This window comes from Pan paniscus, chromosome 19 (genome assembly GCF_029289425.2).
Source record: "Pan paniscus chromosome 19, NHGRI_mPanPan1-v2.0_pri, whole genome shotgun sequence".
Lineage (NCBI taxonomy): Eukaryota > Metazoa > Chordata > Mammalia > Primates > Hominidae > Pan > Pan paniscus.
Window position 1 is genome coordinate 61,833,887 of NC_073268.2, and position 18,908 is coordinate 61,852,794.

Consider the following 18,908-nt stretch of genomic DNA (forward strand, 5'->3'; position numbering starts at 1 on the left):
AGCCTCCCGAGTAGCTGGGACTACAGGCACCCGCCACCACGCCCAGCTAATTTTTTGTATTTTTAGTAGAGACAGGGTTTCACCGTGTTAGCCAGGATGGTCTCGATCTCCTGACCTCATGATCCACCCGCCTCGGCCTCCCAAAGTGCTGGGATTACAGGCGTGAGCCACCACGCCCGGCCGAGAATAGGCAAATATTTAGAGACAGAAAGTAAATGATGGCTGACTAGGCCTGGGGAGGTGGTGAGATGCCATGGAAAGTAATGGCTAGTGGATGTAGGGTTTCAAAACAAGAGTTTTGAAAATTAGCATATGTTGATGGTCACATAGCCTTATGAATATCCTAAAATGCTTTGAATTGCACACTTTAAATGGGTGAATTGTATGGTTTGTGAATTATATCTCAGTGCAGCTGTTGAAAAATTTGGGAGCACGAGGAGAGTCTTGGTGGGCAGCAGCGTGTCTCATCTGTACCTGTGGGATGTTCATTGATTGAGGAGTCTGGATGATGTCATGGAGGGGCAAATGCCACTGAAAGATTTTTATTCCTTACATTTCCTGAGATCAGGGGATGCACCATACGTGCAAAGCCACATGGGGGAGCACCAGGTTGGTCAAGAGGCAGGAAGGAGCAAGGGGAAATCGTAGGCCAGGGTCTTTATTGGGGTTTTCCCTGAGAAACACAAGGCAAGGCAGGGGAGACAGTTCAAGACTGGCTAATTTGAGTAACTCTTGTGGTTTGGGGGCATAGGGACTGTCCTTACTAGTCTGGTACCTGGCCCTGGGTTGATTTAGGCCAGTGGGGATGTTGGCTTGGTGTGTGAGTTAGATAAAGGGGATGATTGGGAGTGTGGACTCTGGATGGTTATTTTGCTTACAAAAGGCATATTCCCAGGTGAGCCTTTTGTGATCTCTAAGAACTGGCTAGCTTTGGGAGCAGCAGTCTCTCTCCAATCAGTGAGGCCACAAATGCCAGAGCATCAAGACTATAGTTGACAATAACATATTATATAGTTTCAAGTAGCTAGAAGGTGGATATGGAACGTTCCCAACACAAGGAAATGATTAAATGTTTGAGTTGGTGGATATGCTAATGCATGGAGCATAAGTAATTCCATCTTAGCAAAAGACTCCATCTTACATTTTAAAAGGCATCGTACCAACAGGGACCAGATGTTTGCCTAATCAGTAGAGACTGCATGCAACCAGATAAGGACATAACCAGGCACACTTTCCCACTATCAGTCCTCACCAGAGGACTTCACTGGCTCAGAACAGCCATCTTGACAGACACTGGTCTTGCTGTTAATTGTGATAAACACCCGGCATCCGCGGAAGGCTCTGCCCACATCAAAGTCTCTTCCTTGTGGTTCGTTAAAAGACTGCCCAGACCAGGACAGGAGATTCTTTTTGTTCATGTTGCTCCCCTTGGACTGTTTCATTAACCCATTTTTCTCTCCCCTTTATCTTGATGTTAGATGTTACTTCGTTTGATGTGGAATGTTTAATCTGTAACATTTATATTGATTTAGTATACCATTATGTATGGTTTGCAATATCGACTGACTTTTGGAATGGCTTGAGCCCGTGTGCCTACAGCTCTGACTACCGAGTAAATGGGAAATACTAAGAAGAATTACCTCCGTAAAGCTTGTGGCTTTTATGATTGGAATAGCATCAGTAAAAGACTGATACTGTAGAAAGACACAAATGTCCGTGGATCTGGTTATGTCTGACTTTGTGCTGCTCATGATACTAATCACCCTGATCTGACTACTATGTATTATGTGAATGGAAACTTCACTATGTGTCTCATTGATATGTGCAATTATTACTTGTCAATTAAAAAATTTGTTTTAGAAGAATATAGACAAAGAGAGTACAGTCGATCCTTGAACAACACAGGTTTGAATTGTGTGGGTCCACTTACACATGGATTTTTTTCAACCAAACTCAGATGAACATACAGCAGTATTTGAGAGATGTGAGGCCTGTATATACAAATGGCAGGGCCGATGATGGGACTGGGATATGCAAGGACTGGAACCAATACCTCCCAGTCCCCACCCCGTGTATGTGGAGGGAAGACTGTATAGTTAATGCATTTGGCCCTGTGATGTCTCAGTGCCAAACAGACACATACAGAATCTAAGACGACACAGACAGAACACAGTGCACGCTAAATCCTTGTTTTTCATATCAGGAATAGACACTTTATCTAAAACTGCTAATACAAAAATGGTGATATAAGGTTATTACTAGGAAATGAGAAGTAATTCTCAAAAGAACTAAATTCAGAAATGGACAAAAGCATAGGGCCTGGGAAGGGGGACTGCGTATCTGGAGGGCTGGTGCTGGGGGCTGTTGCTTTTCAGTTTTAATTCTTCTCTATTATTGATTTTATTATGCACATCTTATTCGTTCTTTAGGGCCTAGTTAGCTTTATCTCTCCTCCCCTGAGGCACAAAGCATATGCTGTTAGTTCTTTCATTCCATAATCAATACTAGACTTGAAAACCAAAAATAAAATCCTAAGCCTCCCAGCCGTTCTGAATGGACCCCTTCTCTCAGCAAAGGACATTCCAAAGTTAACTTGAAAAACTAGTTCAGGCCATGATGGGAAGGGAGGTCAGACATGCCTCATTACACCCTCCTTTCTTTTGGAATTACTGATAGGACAGACTCTATTTTTTTTTTTTTTTTGACATGGAGTTTCACTCTTGTTGCCCAGGCTGGAGTGCTATAGTGTGGTCTTGGCTCACTGCAACCTCTGACTCCTGGGTTCAAGCGATTCTCCTGCCTCAGCCTCCTGAGTGGCTGGGATTACAGGCATGCACCACCATGCCCAGCTAATTTTGCATTTTTAGTAGAGATGGGGTTTCTCCGTGTTGGTCAGGCTGGTCTCGAACTCCTGACCTCAGGTAATCCACCTGCCTTGGCCTCCCAAAGTGTTGGGATTACAGGCGTGAGCCACCGTGCCCGGCCAGGACAGACTCTTTAAGACTGATAAGAAACGCTTACAATCTATTCTCTCTGAAGCCTGCTACCTGGAGGCTTCACTGCATGAAAAAACCTTGGTCTCCACCACCCCTTATCATTTTTGTTTTTTTGGTTTTGAAGTTGGACATGCTGAATATTCTATTTTTGTTTCTTTAAGTTCAGTGGTACATGTGCAGGATGTGCAGGTTTGCTCCATAGGTAAACATGTGCCACGGTGGTTTGCTGCATAGATCATCCCATCACCTCGGTATTAAGCCCAGCATCCATTAAGCTATTCCTCCTGATGCTCTTCCTCTGCCACCCCCTTAATAGGCCCCAGTGTGTGTTCTTCCCCTCTTTGTGCTCGTGTGTTTTCATCACTCAGCTCCCACTTTAAGTGAGAACATTCGGTGTTTGGTTTTCTGTTCCTGCATTAGTTAGTGGAGGATAATGGCTTCCAACTCCATTCACGTCCCTGAAAAGGACATGATCTCATTCCTTTTTATGGCTGCATAGTATTCCATGGTATATATGTACCACATTTTCTTTTTTTTTTTTTTTTTTGAGACAGAGTCTTGCTCTTGTCACCCAGGCTGGAGTGCAGTAGTGCAGTCTCGGCTCACTGCAACCTCTGCCTCCCAGGTTCAAGCGATTCTCCTGCCTCAGCTTCCCGAGTAGTTGGGATTACAGGTGCCTGCCACCATGCTTAGCTAATTTTTGTGATTTTGGTAGAGATGGGGTTTCACCATGTTGGCCAGGCTGGTCTTGAACTCCTAACCTCAGGTGATTCACCCACCTTGGCCTCCCAAAGTGCTGGGATTACAGGTGTCAGCTACCGTGCCCAGCCGTACCACATTTTCTTTATCCAGTCTATCATTAATGGGAATTGAGGTTGATTCCATGTCTTTACTATTGTGAATAGTGCTGCAGTGAACATATACATGCGGGTAGCTTTATAATGTTAATAGAATAATTTCTATTCCTTTGGGTATATAATCAGTAATGGGATAGCTACGTCAAATGGTATTTCTCCCTCTAGGTCTTTGAGGAATCGCCACACTGTGGGGCCCTGTGGAAGGATCATACTAGTATTTCAGAAAGATTGCTCTGGCAAGATAAGGGGATGGGTGAGGCGGAGTGGAGGGGACGAGGCCTCCTCATGAAACTGGGACTGTGAGTTCTGCCTTTTACAGCCCAGAATGGCTCTTTCTCTCCCTGGTGGGTGATCTTCTGATTTTATTTCAGCAATGACCCTGACTTCTGTATGATTTGCAGTGTTGCATATTTGAAGCTTGAATCCAGAAAAGAGAAATCAATAGACCCCAAGAATGAAAGTGCACAGGGCAAATGTAGCCCTGGCTCCAAGAGGAGGCCTTTCTCACCTTGACTTTCTACATCCTTCAGTGGGTCCACCCCTGGAGACAGGATGAAAAACATAGGAGTGGCTGGTCCCGATTCTTCAAATGAGGTTGCAAAATCTAGGGCTCTTCCCACCACGTATTTGCTTCCTAACTTCTCTTCAACAAAATCTCTGCCAGAAAAAAAGCACATATAGATTTATACATATATAGCAGCCACAAAATGGTAACATTTGAGAAACAGAGGCCTATAGAAATGAAAGAACATGCTCAAGGTCATGGGCTAGGTAGTTATAGAGCTAGGACTGGCTCCAAGTTCACTGCTTATTAAGTCAACACACAACCTTGTGCTGCTAGTTGCCGAGCTGCTCACCTGGATCTGGGCTCCCTCTGAAGCCCCATCCAGGCAGGCCATCGCTGACTCCCTCAGGGGAGCCTGGTGGCTTCTCACATCACCCCACCCATCAGGACACTGTTAGCGCCAGTACCTTCAGAAAGCTGGTAAGTTAAATCCTCCATATGCTCTCTCCCTGCTATCTACCAGCCTTGCCCAAGATTTAAGGCCCTACGGTATGCTATTCTCTCTCTCTTTTTTTTTTTTGAGATGGATTCTCGCTCTGTCCCCAGGCTGGACTGCAGTGGCACCATCTCAGCTCACTGCAACCTCTGCCTCCCGGGTTCAAGTGATTCCCCTGCCTCAGCCTCCCGAGTAGCTGGGACTACAGGCGCCTGCCACCACGCCCAGCTAATTGTTTTTATATTTTAGCAGAGATGGGGTTTCACCATGTTGGCCAGGATGGTCTCGATCTCCTGACCTCGTGATCCACCCGCCTCAGCCTCCCAAAGTGTTGGGATTACAGGTGTGAGCCACTGCGCCCAGCCTATTCTCTCATGTTTTATTTTTCTCTCTCTTCTTTCATCTCACTCCACTTACCAGTGTTCCTGTCCAAAGTGTCACATTTTATGCTGAACAAATCTTCATAGCTATAACCACTTATTGAACATCTGACCCAGCTCCTGGTCTTAACAGAGACTTGCACTCTCTCCCAGGAACACTATTTTCCCTGTAGCCTTCTCGACTGGGCTCATTCTCCTACGCCTGCCTTAGGATTGGCAAGCGGAATCAGGGTCCAGCTCACTGCCCACTACTGTTTTCAAGCCATTCCTTCCCCACTCTTTTTTTTTTTTTTTTTTTTTTTGAGACGGAGTCTCACTCTGTCGCCCAGGCTGGAGTGCAGTGGTGCGATCTCGGCTCACTGCAACATCCGCCTCCACCAGGTTCAAGTGGTTCTCCTGCCTCAGCCTCCTGAGTAGCTGGGACTACAGGCGAGTGCCACTATGCCTAGCTAATTTTTGTATTATTAGTAGAGACGGGGTTTCACCATGTTGGCCAGGCTGGTCTCGAACTCCTGACCTCGTGATCCTCCTGCCTCGGCCTGACAAAGTGCTGGGATTATAGGCATGAGCCACTGTGCCTGGCCCCCTCCCCACTCTTGTGGCTCCTCAGAGGCTCATTTCCCCTGGCTGTGTCACCACTGCCCCTGCACATCAATGTCATCTGTTCCCCTTCAGTCACTCTCCTCTTTCACTGACTTTTTCTCTTTCAGCCTGGGTGACATCAACATCCATGTGGACAATCCTGTAGATTCTTAGTGACCTCAGCTCAAGAGATCTCTGTTTTTCTCCCCCTTTAGCAACCTAATTCTATGGCCACATGCTCATCGTTGTCATTACTTGGAAACTTGTTAAATGTTAGGATACATAAATGGGAACATCTCACTCTTTGACCCAAGCCTTTTATCCTTAGCAATCTAACCTGACTTCACCTATTCTTTGCCTGTACTGGGGCCACTACGAATGGAGGAATTTCAGTATCTTGGTCTCCCTGGTATTTTTCCTTCCTTCTTTCTTTCTTTTTTCTTTTTTAAAATGGAGTCTCCCTCTGTTGCCCAGGCTAGAGTGCGGTGGTGCAATCTTGGCTCACTGCAACCTCTGCTTCCCAGGTTCAAGCCATTCTCCTGTCTCAGCCTCCTAAGTAGCTGGGACTACAGGAATGTGCCACCACGCCCAGCTAATTTTTCTGTATTTTTAGTAGGACAGGGTTTCACCATGTTGGCCAGGCTGGTCTCAAACTCCTGACCTTAAGTGATCCGCCGCCTCGGCCTCCCAAAGTGCTGGGATTACAGGCATGAGCCACCGCGCCCGGGCCCTCCCTGGTATTTTTCTATCATGCCCTTACTCTAATCACTCCTTTCCTATCCAGTATAGACTCCACGGCCTACAACTTCTTTTTTCTTTTAAAAATAACTTTATTGAGGTGTAATTGACATACCATAGGATTTTCCCATTTTAAGTGTACTATTCAATAACTTAATACATTTACCAAGTTGTACAGTCTTTACCATAACCCCGTTTTAGAACATTTATATCACACCGATGAGATTCTTTATGGCTATGGCTATTTAATTTCCTTTTTTTTTTTTATTTTTTACTTTTTTTGAGACGAAGTCTCACTCTGTCGCCCAGGCTGGAGTGTAGTGGCGCAATCTCGGGTCACTGCAACCTCTGCCTCCTGGGTTCAAGCAATTCCCTGCCTCAGACTCCAGAGTAGCTGGGATTACAGGTGCCCGCCACCATGCCAGGCTAAGTTTTGTATTTTCAGTAGAGACGGGGTTTCACCATCTTGGCCAGGCTGGTCTTGAACTCCTGACCTTGTGATCCACCTGCCTCAGCCTCCCGAAGTGCTGGGATTACAGGCGTGAGCCACCGCGCCTGGACTGTTTAGTTAATTTCTATTCCCACCCTCTAGCTCCAGGAAACTACTATATACACATGGCTTTGGAGCTCAGCCCTGCTGGTCCAGTTGTCCTGAGGTTGCCCTTGCCCCGTGCCTATGCTGGGCCTTCCACCACCCTGTTTCCTACCGCAAAGCATAGGTCATCCGGTCGGGCCGCATGGCTCTCAGCATGCAGAGGCGCTGCAGGGCTGTCTTGTTCTTCCACTCCTGTGGGAGCTTCTCTTTCTCAGGACATTCGGACTCCACAAACTTTTTCCAGCTCTTAGCAGATCCCTCTATGTCCCGATCCAGATTAGAGAATTCTTCCATTGATGAAAGTACCTGGGAAATTTCAGAGAATCTGAAATGCAGTTTCTCCAGAAAGCTGTCATTTGCATTGTGTTGGGGGATTGAGGGGCCAGATGGTCTTATCTACACAATTCTGTCTCATTTATACTCTTGTCTAGAGCTTTGGATCATCCCCCAGGAAAAATCAAGAAAGAGGAAGAATTTTGAGCAGCTTAGCAAAGTGCCCCAATAACATGCAAGATTTAGCGCATAAAATGTTTGGGATATTATTAGCAGCAGAGACTGAGCCACACCTGCCTGTAGGTGTGTACATGGAAAAGAGGGGCAAGAAGGGGCATTATGGTTATTCTGGTCATGAAGCTTGGACACCTAAAGTTAGTGACTTCTCCCTTTCCTCCTCAAACTCACTCTGCCACCAAACCCTGTCAATTCACCTCTCAAAATGTTTCTAGAATTATTCATGTACTCTGTGTTAACGCCAACTCTTAAAATGCCCATGGGTTGTCTATTTCTATAAGGATTCAGTCCAAATGCATAACTTGGTAGCCAGATCTCTTCATTTGGTGCCTCTCTTCAATCTGTCCAGTAAGTCATGTGTCCTCCTACTCTGTCCCACTCTGAGCATATCTGCTCCCAACCTTGGAAATGTGCCTGACTCATTCCCAACTCATTTCCTTGTTCATACTACTTCCACCATCTGTAAAGTCCTGTTTTCTTTTCTGCCACATTCCACTTCTTCCTTTTCTTGTGCTGGTCACGACTGTTATATGTTAAGGCTCTACAGGTTGTGAAAGACCAGTTCAAAACCTGCAACCTCCCTCGGGCCATCCTTCCTAATGTAGAACATGTAGACCTCCCATCCTTTTGTAAACCACTTAGAGCAAGCTTGTCCAACCCATGGCCCTTGGGCTGCATGCGGCCTAGGACGGCTTTGAAGGTGGCCCAATACAAATTCATAAACTTTCATGAAACATTATGAGTTTTTTTGTGACAGATATATATTTTAGCTCATCAACTATCATTAGCGTTAGCGTGTTTTTTGTTTTGTTTTGTTTTGTTTTGAGACGGAGTGTCGCTCTGTTGCCCAGGCTGGAGCGCAGTGGCATGATCTTGGCTCACTGCAACCTCCACCTCCTGGATTCAAGCAATTCTCCTGTCTCAGCCTCCCGAGTAGCTGGGACTACAGGCGCAGACCACCACGCCTGGCTAATTTTTGTATTTTTAGTAGAGACGGGGTTTCACCATATTGGTCGGGCTGGTCTTGAACTCCTGACCTCAGGCGATCCACCCGCCTCGACCTCCCAAAGAGTTGGGATTACGGGTGTGAGCCACCACACCCGGCCCCAGTGTTAGTGTGTTTTATGTGTGGTCCAAGACAATTCTTCCAGTGTGGCCCGGGGAAGCCAAAGATTGGACACCCCTGACTTAGAGATACTTGCAGAGTTGACATCTTTAATAAAGAGCTTGACTTCGTTTTTAGATGTTTGACTGCTGATAGCTTTTAAACCTCATCCTTTCCTCTTCCCCTTCTGCCCTGGGCACTCTCTCTTTTGGTGCTGGAGGGAAGTTGTACCAGGCAAGCCCCTGCCCATGCACAGACACCCTCACCCTGGCCCCACCCCCTAAGCATCATAATACCCAAAGCAGTCTCCTTTTCTGGCACTCTCAAGCCATCTGCAGTCTGCTTGGGAGCTCCTCTGCTCTTCCTAGAAAACCATGTTATCTGAGTAATAAACTTTCTCATACCCTCTTAGTATGTATGTAGCATCATCAGTCTTGGTGTTGGAACTGTATTTTGGGTGTGTGTGTAGGAGGTCTGCTCTATTTCTTTAGAGTGCCCAAATCAACATCACTCACTTAGATACTTAATTACCTGCAGTCCTGCCTTCATTACTCAACTGTGCCTGAATGCCTGGTTTCCCCAATGACGTGAAAAGCTAGACGAGACTGCGTGTCTAAAGCACCTACCACAGTGCCATGAGTTTTTAGGCACCCAATATAATCTTTTTATTTGAACTCATTCATTCATTCATTCTTTTGACATTTATTCAATTCCTACTACCTGCCAGATACTGGGGAAGAAAATAATAAAAAACAACAACAACAAAAAACACAAGCCTTTCAGGAGCCTGCAGTCCTAGCTTAGGGAAAAAGAAGATGAGGGAGGCCTTGGTAGGTATGTAGAATTCTGCTGGGCAGAGATGGAGGTAGAGTGAAGGAAAGGGAATTTTTTTTTTTTTTTGGCAGGGGAAGGATCAAGAAGAGCTAAAGCCTGGAGGAGGGAGAGTGTGGGGCCTGACAGGAAGCAGCGTGATTGCTGCAGAGGAGTCTTTTGCCTTACCACCGACAGGAACAGCTGGAGAAGGACAGAGGCATGTGACCGGGGCTTGCAGAGGCTTTTGTCCCGTGGAAATGAACACATGTCCTGGCTTTACATATTCCTTCACATGGGCTCTGTGGCTTCCCAGTTTCACCCTGATCACTTACAGCAGGGAATCATCCTTCAATGGTGCAGATAAGTCGTGTGGAGTGGTGTGTGGAGTGGAGCAGGAGGCACCGGGGGACTGGAGTTCTGGCCCCAGCACCACCACTTTTGAGCCAGTGGACTTGGAGCCTGTTTTAAAACCCTTGTGAGTTTTTTTTTCATTTGGAAAATGAGGCCAAGTCATGTGGTCTGCCATATCTCATACTGTTATGTAGATACAAATGCTTTGAAGGCTACAAAGCTCTCCCTTTTCCTTCCTGGGGCGCTCCTATGGCTATTGAATTGCAACTTCTGGTTTACTTGCCTGTTACTCCCACAAGACTGTGAGCTCCCTGCGGGCAAGAACTTTTGTAGGCCTCTTTGTACGCCTTAGACCTAGCAGGGTGCCTGGCACTTAGGAAATGCTCAGTTAATAAGATTTGACATCTGCCTGGCCAGCAGGAGGGCTCTTGACAGGCTGAGAAAGCTGCAGCTGCTGTAATTATTTCTCTCTGTGCTGAGGAGCTGACTTTCATCTTCTTTCAGGCAGCCACTCACCCCCTCTTCCCAGTTTGCAACATTATTAACCCTTCTGCAGTCCTGCAACCCCCTCTGGCATCTCCACAAAACTGAGCAAATTACACTGTGATCAGTGCTCCCAGCTGCCAGGGCTGGATCTGAAACACACTTTCTTGAAGCTCTAGATTGAATACAATTGCAACATTTAATCTTCCAAATGAGGCAAAGGGATTTCTAGCCTTCTAATAAGCTAAATGGAAATGACTAATTAACCTAATTACTTTGGACTGTGTAGCAAAATACAACCGAGCTAAATTGGCAACCAGACTGGTAGTAAGGGGCCTTTTCAAAGGCTAACAAAGGCCTTCATCGCAGATGAGATTTTCTAATGAGCAACAGAACATGCCCATTACCTGAAAGTTCTGCATTTGATGGGACCTAAAAAACCCTTACAAAGGATATTAATAAAAGCAGTATTTTATCACAAAGATTTCATTCATTACCTGCTTATTAGTTCTTCTGGGGAAACAAAGCAATCAGTCTTCATCACGAGATACAATGCTTAAAATTTTTTTTAAAAAAATCATGTCCTATTCAATTATTTTGTTTCTTTAGGCTAAAATCCAACCAAACACTTAAAAAGAGCATTCATCAAAGGCTTTGGCAACGAGTACTACATAATGCATTGTGTTTCACCTGCTCATATCCTGTGCTGTGCTTGAGTTTGATGGTTCTGGACTTTGCTGCTCTTCCTAACAAATTCACATAGAGAGATAAAGCTTCCCTAGTTGGCAAAAGCCTTTGAACAGCTAGATGAGCTTAGCCCACAAAACAAAACAAAAAAGCAAAGTGAAGCAAGGCAAAGCGAACCAAACAATCCATTTCGTGAAAAGAGGAATGAAACTAAATTGTACGTAGCTTTTGGGTTGAGCTTTGTAAAATGAAAGCACTGAAGAGGGCTTGTGAATCATTTATTCCTTATGACTTTTGCAGCAGAGGGCTTTGTGGGGTAATACAAAGAGAGGCAACTGGACTTGGTCCAAACTGCACAACTCACAGTTCCTGAAAGTTTTTCCTTCTTTGGACAAATTCTATGTGGTACAATCCATATCGACTATAGCATGTAGACACCAGATAGCTGGGTGATTAATCATCATAATTGTTATGGGGTGAATTGTGTCCCCCCAAAATATATATTGAAGAAATAACCTCCTGGACTTGTGAATGTGACCTTATTTGGAAATAGGGTCTTTGTAGATGTAATCAAGTCACAATGAAGTCACTAGTGTGGACCCTAATCTATTATGACTGGTGGCCTTATAAGAAGCGGAAAGGGCCAGGCGCGGCGGCTCATGCCTGTAATCCCAGCACTTTGGGAGGCCGAGGCAGGCAGATCATGAGGTCAAGAGATTGAGACCATCCTGGCCAACATGGTGAAACTATCTCTACTAAAAATACAAAAATTTTCTGGGTGTGGTGGCACACGCCGGTAATCCCAGCTACTTGGGAGACTGAGTCAGGAGAACTGCTTGAACCCGGGAGGCAGAGGTTGCAGTGAGCCGAGATTTCGCCACTGCACTCCAGCCTGGCGACACAGCGAGACTCCGTCTCAAAAAAAAAAAGAAAAGAAAAAGAATGAAGTGGAAAGGCAGAGACTCACAGAGGGACACAGAAGACAGCCAGACAGCCATGTGAAGATGTGAAGATGGAGACAGACCCTGGAGTTATGCTGCCACAAAGCAAAAGACACCAGGGGGTACCAGAAGCTGGAAGAGGCAAGGAAGCATCCTTCCCTAGAGCCTCTGGAGGGAGCACGGCCCTGCTGACACCTTAATTTCAGCTTTCAGCCTCCACGACTGTGAGAAAACAGATTTCTGTTGTTTTAAGCCCTCCATTGTAATACTTTCTTAGAACAGCTCTAGGAAACAAATACAGCAACCATAACCAATCAGCTTCCATTGGTTTAGCATTTACTCTGTGTCTTACACAGCCTTCTAAGAAAGGTATTACGACGACCATTTTGCAGATGAGGAAACCAAGGCTCAGAGGAATAAGACAACATGTCAGAGGCCACACACACAAACCTGAAGTTGAATCCAGGGATGTCTGACTCCAGAGCCTGTGTTAATTAGTCCATCTCCATCATTGCTCCAGTTCTGCAAAGGGGTTCATTCAGAACCGCTTTACAGAACTAACTTATTTTCCGTAAAAGCATCAGACTACGAGAAATTATTGTCTAGCTCTGGACCATACTGTCCTACGAGGTGGCCACTGGCCATGAGTGACTCCCAAGTACTTGAAATGTGGCTGGTGGGACTGAGAGACTGAATTTTTAATTGCATTTAATTTTAATGGTCTTAAAATTCAAGTGTAGAAAATAGGACTTGTTTTATTAATTGGAAAACTTCTAAAGATTGTTGGAACAACTTGGGTATATGAATCAATCAATTTTATGGAATCTCAATACAAATGTTTTTGATGAAAATTTGGCATCTGAATTGAGATGAGCTATAAGTTTAAAAAATATTCACCAGATTTCAAAGGCTTAGTATAAAAGTACAAAATATCTTAGTAATAATTTTATAACAACTGCATATTGAGATAATATTTTGGCTGTATTGGCTTAAAGAAAATATCTTGCTAAAATTAATTTTATCCATTTTTTTGAAACGGAGTTTTACTCTTGCCATCCAGGCTGGAGCGCAAAGCGATCTCAGCTCTCTTCAACCTCCACCTCCCAGGTTCAACCAATTCTCCAGCCTCAGCCTCCCAAGGAGCTGGGATTACAGGTGTGTGCCACCACACCCGGCTAATTTTGTACTTTTAGTTGAGACGGGGTTTCACCATGTTGGCCAGGCTGGTCTTGAACTCCTGACCTCAGGTGATCCGCCCACCTTAGCCTCCCAAAGTGCTGGAATTACAGATGTGAGCCACCGTGCCCAGTCAATTTTATCCATTTTTTAAAACATTTTTTAATGCAGCTATAGAAAATTTAAAATTACTTAAGTGGTTTGCATTATATTTCTTTTGGACGGTGCTACTTTAAAGTGTGTCTATTCATTTGTATCTTATGTAGCCCAGGAAAATGGATGGTTTCCACTTCTCTGCATTTATTTAATCATTCTTAGGCATTTTGTAACTTTGTAATTTGGGTTTCTGTTGTGAATGGAGTACCCCCTTATTTCTTCCCCAGTATATTATTTCCCTTCTCATTCACCAGATTGGGCCCAGAATGACAAATAAAATTAAATAAAAATCAAATTACAACTTTATTATTTGGATCAGAGATTGGCAAACTACAGCTTGCGGGCCCAATCTGGCCCACCACCTGTTTTTGTCAATAAAGTTTTATTGGAACTCTGCCGTGTCCATTCACTTATACTGTGACTGGCTTTGGCAGAGTTGAGTAGTTGCTACAGAGTCTGGCCTACAAAGTCTAAGTGGCCCTCATAATTGTTATGGAGTGAACTGTGTCCCTCCAAAGTAAACTATATACTGAAGAACTAATCTCCTGGACTTGTGAATGTGATCTTATTTGGAAATAGGGTCTTTGTAGATGTAATCAAGTTAAAATGGAGTTACTAGTATGGGCCCTAACCAATATAACTTGTGCTCTTATAAGAAGCAGAGAGACAGGGACTCACAAAGGGAAGACAGCCATGTGAAGATGGGAAGATGGTGATATTTACTAAGTGGCCCTTTGCAGAAAAAGTGGGACAACTCTTGATTTAGATACAGTCCTAAAGTTGGTTAAAACAATACAGGCTCTGAAAAAGAAGTTAGAAAACTATCTTTGAGAAATGGTAGCATTAATGGAATGAGCCTAGAATTTCCTGAGATGACTCCTTTGAAGGGGACAGCAAGTATATAAATAATTAAGTTCTAGGTTTTAGTTATAAAGTAAAACTACTTGGACGGATATCGAGGGAATCATGCTAAATGAGCACACCAATCCCACATGGTTATATACTGTATAATTCCGTTTATGTAACATCCTTGAGATGACAGCAAATTATACAAATGGAGAATGGATTCGTGGTTGGTAGGTATTGGGAACTGGGTAAGGGAAGATGTTGTTGTGGTTATAGAAGGCCAACATGAGAAGTCCTTGTAATGGTGGAACTTTCTGGATTGTATCAATGACAATTTCCCAGATGTGTTATTGTACTATAGTATTGCAAGATGTTACCATTGTGGAAAACTGGGTACAAGGGATATCTCTGTATTATTTCTTAAAACTGCATATGAATTGTTGTCTCAAAATAAACAATTTTAATAAAAAAAAAGGAGAAAGCCAATCATATTACTTTACTCTTATACTTCTTTGTGCTACTAAACATCTATAAAATGCAATAAACATGGGAGATCATAAACAAGATTCATCTTATGTAGATGCTATTCCTCACATGGCGCTGAAACCTGTCATGGGTGTTCACTCAACTGCCTGCATGGAGTGCAGGCCTGGACTCTGGAGCAAGCTGGTGTTGCCTCACCCAGCATTCCCTGCCAGGCATTGTGTCAGGATCTGTGAATTGCAGGCATAGTACCTACTGAAAGAACCTTATAGTTTGTGATCTTTTCAACACTCATAGAATCCCAGCTAAACTAAGCTGCATGATGTGGAATGAAAATAGGCTCTGCCATCAGACAGACCAAAAATTGCGTCCTGGGCTTCTGGTAAGCGTGGGACCTGTTTCCTCCTATGTTAAATGGGAACAAATAATACCTATTGCCCAGGTGGATAGAGAATTAAATAAGGTAATGCATTTCCAAGGCACTCAATAGATAAGAGCTGTTATTAACTGCTGAGCATCCCAGGCTGAAATGCATTCCTGCTTTGAGTCTGAGTTAGGATTCAGATGCCTGAATACAGCACTGGCATCTGCTGTTTTATGGAAATGCTGTGGCAGCCTCTCCACATCAACCCCAGGGACTCACTGAGGAGGCCATGTTCCAGCCTTAAGCCCTGGTAGGTGAAAAGCAGCTCAGCTGACTCAGGGGAGCTCACGGGAACTTCCTGTTTCCTCACACCCTGGAGGCAGAGCCCTCATACACCAGCATGCACCTGCTTCTTCTCTGCAGGCCCAGGAAAGATGAGCTCACTGTGGGGACGCAAGGAAAGGGATGCGCCTATGTTTAACACAGCTCCATGCTTGAACTCCAACAGAGAGCCCTGCTGACTTCATGGGGACCAGTGTCAGAGGCAAACTCTGAGAGATGAGAGCTTGGCTTTTTTCTAGGGGTTAATACTGACCTTGACAGCTCCCCACGCCTGATGGGAGAGGAACTCCACGGGGCTGGCGGTGCCCGTCTGCACTGGAGATCGAAGCAGGAAATCCAACTCCACTGCACTGACTTCTCGGTTCATGAGGAGAATCTGCAATGTGGAGAAATGATACTGCATTTCTTTAGCTTGTAGCCAGAGTCCTAGAAATCTTAGAGGTTGTCACTCAGTATAATTATCACTGCCTCTAATACTAGTTTGCCCATCAATTTTGGTTGTTTAATGAGGGTAGAGTGGAAGGAAGTGTATATTCACACACATTACTACTGTGTCCCTCTATTTTCACCCCAAATATGAGAGTGACTGAACTGCACACAGCGAGTGACTATATCTTGGTTAATAAGCATTTATTACATATCAATCATAAATGCCATGGAGTATGTTTCTGCAATCTAATTGAGCAGATGACACATACAAATGACATGATCCGAGGAGAATGTCAAAATGACGTATGGATATACGGCAGCTAGAAATGCAGATAGGAATCCATAATGCTAAAGGAGTTACAGAGTAGAGGAGTTATCAGCAAGTGAGGGGCAGGAAGAAACTAATTTGACTAAACTTTCTATAAGTAGTTTATTTTATTTTCTTTAAGTTCTGGGATACATGTGCAGAACGTGCAGGTTTGTTACATAGATGTACATGGGCCATGGTGGTTTGTTGCACCTGTCAACCTGTCATCTAGGTTTGAAGCCCTGCATGCCTTAGGTATTTGTCCTAATGCTCTCCCTCCCCTTTCCCCTCCACCCCCCGACAGGCCCCAGTGTGTGACATTCCCTGTGTCCATGTGTTCTCGTTGTTCAACTCCCACTTATGAGTGAGAACATGTGGTGTTTGGTTTTCTGTTCCTGTGTTAGTTTGCTGAGAATGATGGTTTCCAGCTTCATCTATGTCCCTGCAAAGGACATGAACTTGTTCTTTTTTTATGGCTGCATAGTATTCCATGGTGAATATGTGCCACTTTTTCTTTATCCAGTCTACCATTGATGGGCATGTGGGTTGGTTCCAAATCTTTGCTATTGTAAATAGTGGTGCAATAAACATATGTGTGTATGTGTCTTTCCTATAAGTAGTTTTGGATTGGGTCTTGGAGAAGCTAAGAGATGGGGATATTTTCACAAAAGGGAAGACGTTCCATAGAGTAGGAAATGGAAAAAGCAGAGGCTTGAAAGGGGAATTAGTGAGCTGTGTACAGGGGAGAGAAAAGCCTTTGGCTTAGTTTGAGCTCATGATTCACACTGAGAGGTGGGGCCCACATTTTTTTGTTGTTGTTGTTGTTTGCAAAGGCCAAGCTGTCATCTGGGCTGGAGTGGGGAATATAGGGGGTGAGAGGGGTGAGGCAAAGCAACACTCACCCATGAACTCAGGCAGGCCCTGAAAGGTGAAAACAGAGTCAGCACACAAGTGATGATGGGATATCTGACTTTTGGAATTGGAAAGGGCCTTCAACCGCGGGCCAGTGGCACAATGGATAACGCATCTGACTACGGATCAGATGATTCAAGGAAAGGGCCTTCGAGATAATTAGTCTGTGCTCCCAATTTACATATTGGAAAAAATCCCAATTCTAAATGATTACAGGGACATGTAAAAGGAAGTAAATTAGGCCGGATGCAATGGCTCATGCCTGTAATCCCAGCACTTTGGTAGGCCGAGGCGGGTGGATCACCTGAGGTCAGGAGTTTGAGACCAGCCTGGCCAATATGGTGAAACCCCATCTCTACTTAAAATACAAAAAAAATTCGCTGGGCCTGGTGGCGCACACCTGTAATCCCAGCTACACGGGAGCCTGAGGCAGGAGAATCACTTGAACCGGGGAGGTGGAGATTGCAGTGAGCCAGGATCACACCACTGCATTCCAGCCTGGACAACAGAATGAGACTCCATCTCAAAATAAAAAAAGGAAGTAAATTTTCATGGTTTTTTGATGTTGAGAATAACTAGAAGACAAAGGTTTCTTCTTAAAGATGCAGCAACATCGGAAATCCCTGCTTCCCAAACCCTTGAGAACCAACGTTATTGAAAACTTTCTAAGGCCAAGGCTGCTACAGTTGTGGAAAGACCTGTGCAATTTCTTATCCTGGGGGATGGCTGCATCAGTAAACTTGCAGTCTAAAGGTAAATAAACAATGATGGATACTCTACCAAATTTCTTACAGCATTTCAAAAAGCGTCTAGTTATTGGTATGGTTTAATCTAGTTTCATCTTCAGTGCCAGTTTTGATTGATTGGTAGTGGCTGCTGGAGTGCTGTGCTGAGGAAGATCTTAGATCTTCCAGGATCAGCAAGAAAAAGTACAATGATGGATTAAGTATGTCTGCCATAAGTGGGAAATGGTGTGGGCAGATGCACACACCGTATTGGACCTTCTTGTCTGATGCCTCTATCCAAAGACAGATAGTCTGGACATGCTGTGGAAAGTGATGTTCAAAGAAGAAAGTTTCTTAACACCTGCTGTCTGGGCACTAAAAATAACCTGTTTTCTGGAAACTTCTTCAATCCACTTTTACCTGAAAGGTGAGCTGGGCAAGGTAGGTCAGCTTATCACACTCAAAGAGCCCGCGGGTGGTGTACTGGTACACAGAGAAGGTTATGCTGTCTATTAGGTTGGCCACCCGCTCCCTGAGGCTTTCGTCAGGAGCAGCCCTCTCCACAGCCTTCTGGAAGATGATACTGAAGGCCTGGGGACAGAAGACAGGAAACTGGTAAGGTACACAGCCCTCTTACTATACACTAGTGGTCTTACCTGCGAAGAATGTGATAGTTTTCCAGCCCATAGAAATTTTTTCCCAAGGCCAGGCATGGTGGCTCATGCCTGTAATCACAGTGCTTTGGGAGGCCAAGGTGGGCAGATCACCTAAGGTCGGGAGTTTGAGACCAGCCTGGCCAACATGGTGAAACACTGTTTCTACTAAAAGCACAAAAATTAGGTGTGGTGGTGCATGCCTATAATTCCAGCTACTTGGGAGGCTGAGGTGGGAGAATCGTTTGAACCTGGGAGGCAGAGTTTGCAGTGAGCCGAGATGGTGCCACTGCATTCCAGGCTGGGCGACAGAGTGACTCTGTCTCAAAAAGAAAAACAAACAAACAAAAAAACAAAGAAATGTTTTCCCAAAATATCCTGCCAAGGACAATAGTAACGAGAAAACATGCTATTATCTTTTCTTAGTTTGCTCATGTGAATTATTACATAGCTATAAGCATATATACCTCTGCAGT

General features: G+C 44.6%; 1 protein-coding gene across 2 annotated transcripts in view; it reads right to left on the bottom strand.

The window, feature by feature from the left end:
- DNAH9 (dynein axonemal heavy chain 9) overlaps positions 1–18,908 on the bottom strand; it is a 380,960-nt gene that overhangs the window by 68,458 nt on the left and 293,594 nt on the right. For both annotated transcript variants that reach the window (XM_003818106.6, XM_055101114.2), the window contains 4 exons: positions 18,200–18,370; positions 15,660–15,782; positions 7,262–7,455; positions 4,362–4,510 (listed from right to left, as the gene is read on the bottom strand). In XM_003818106.6, the coding sequence (XP_003818154.4) occupies positions 4,362–4,510; positions 7,262–7,455; positions 15,660–15,782; positions 18,200–18,370 (637 nt within the window). The remainder of the gene's footprint in view (positions 1–4,361; positions 4,511–7,261; positions 7,456–15,659; positions 15,783–18,199; positions 18,371–18,908) is intronic.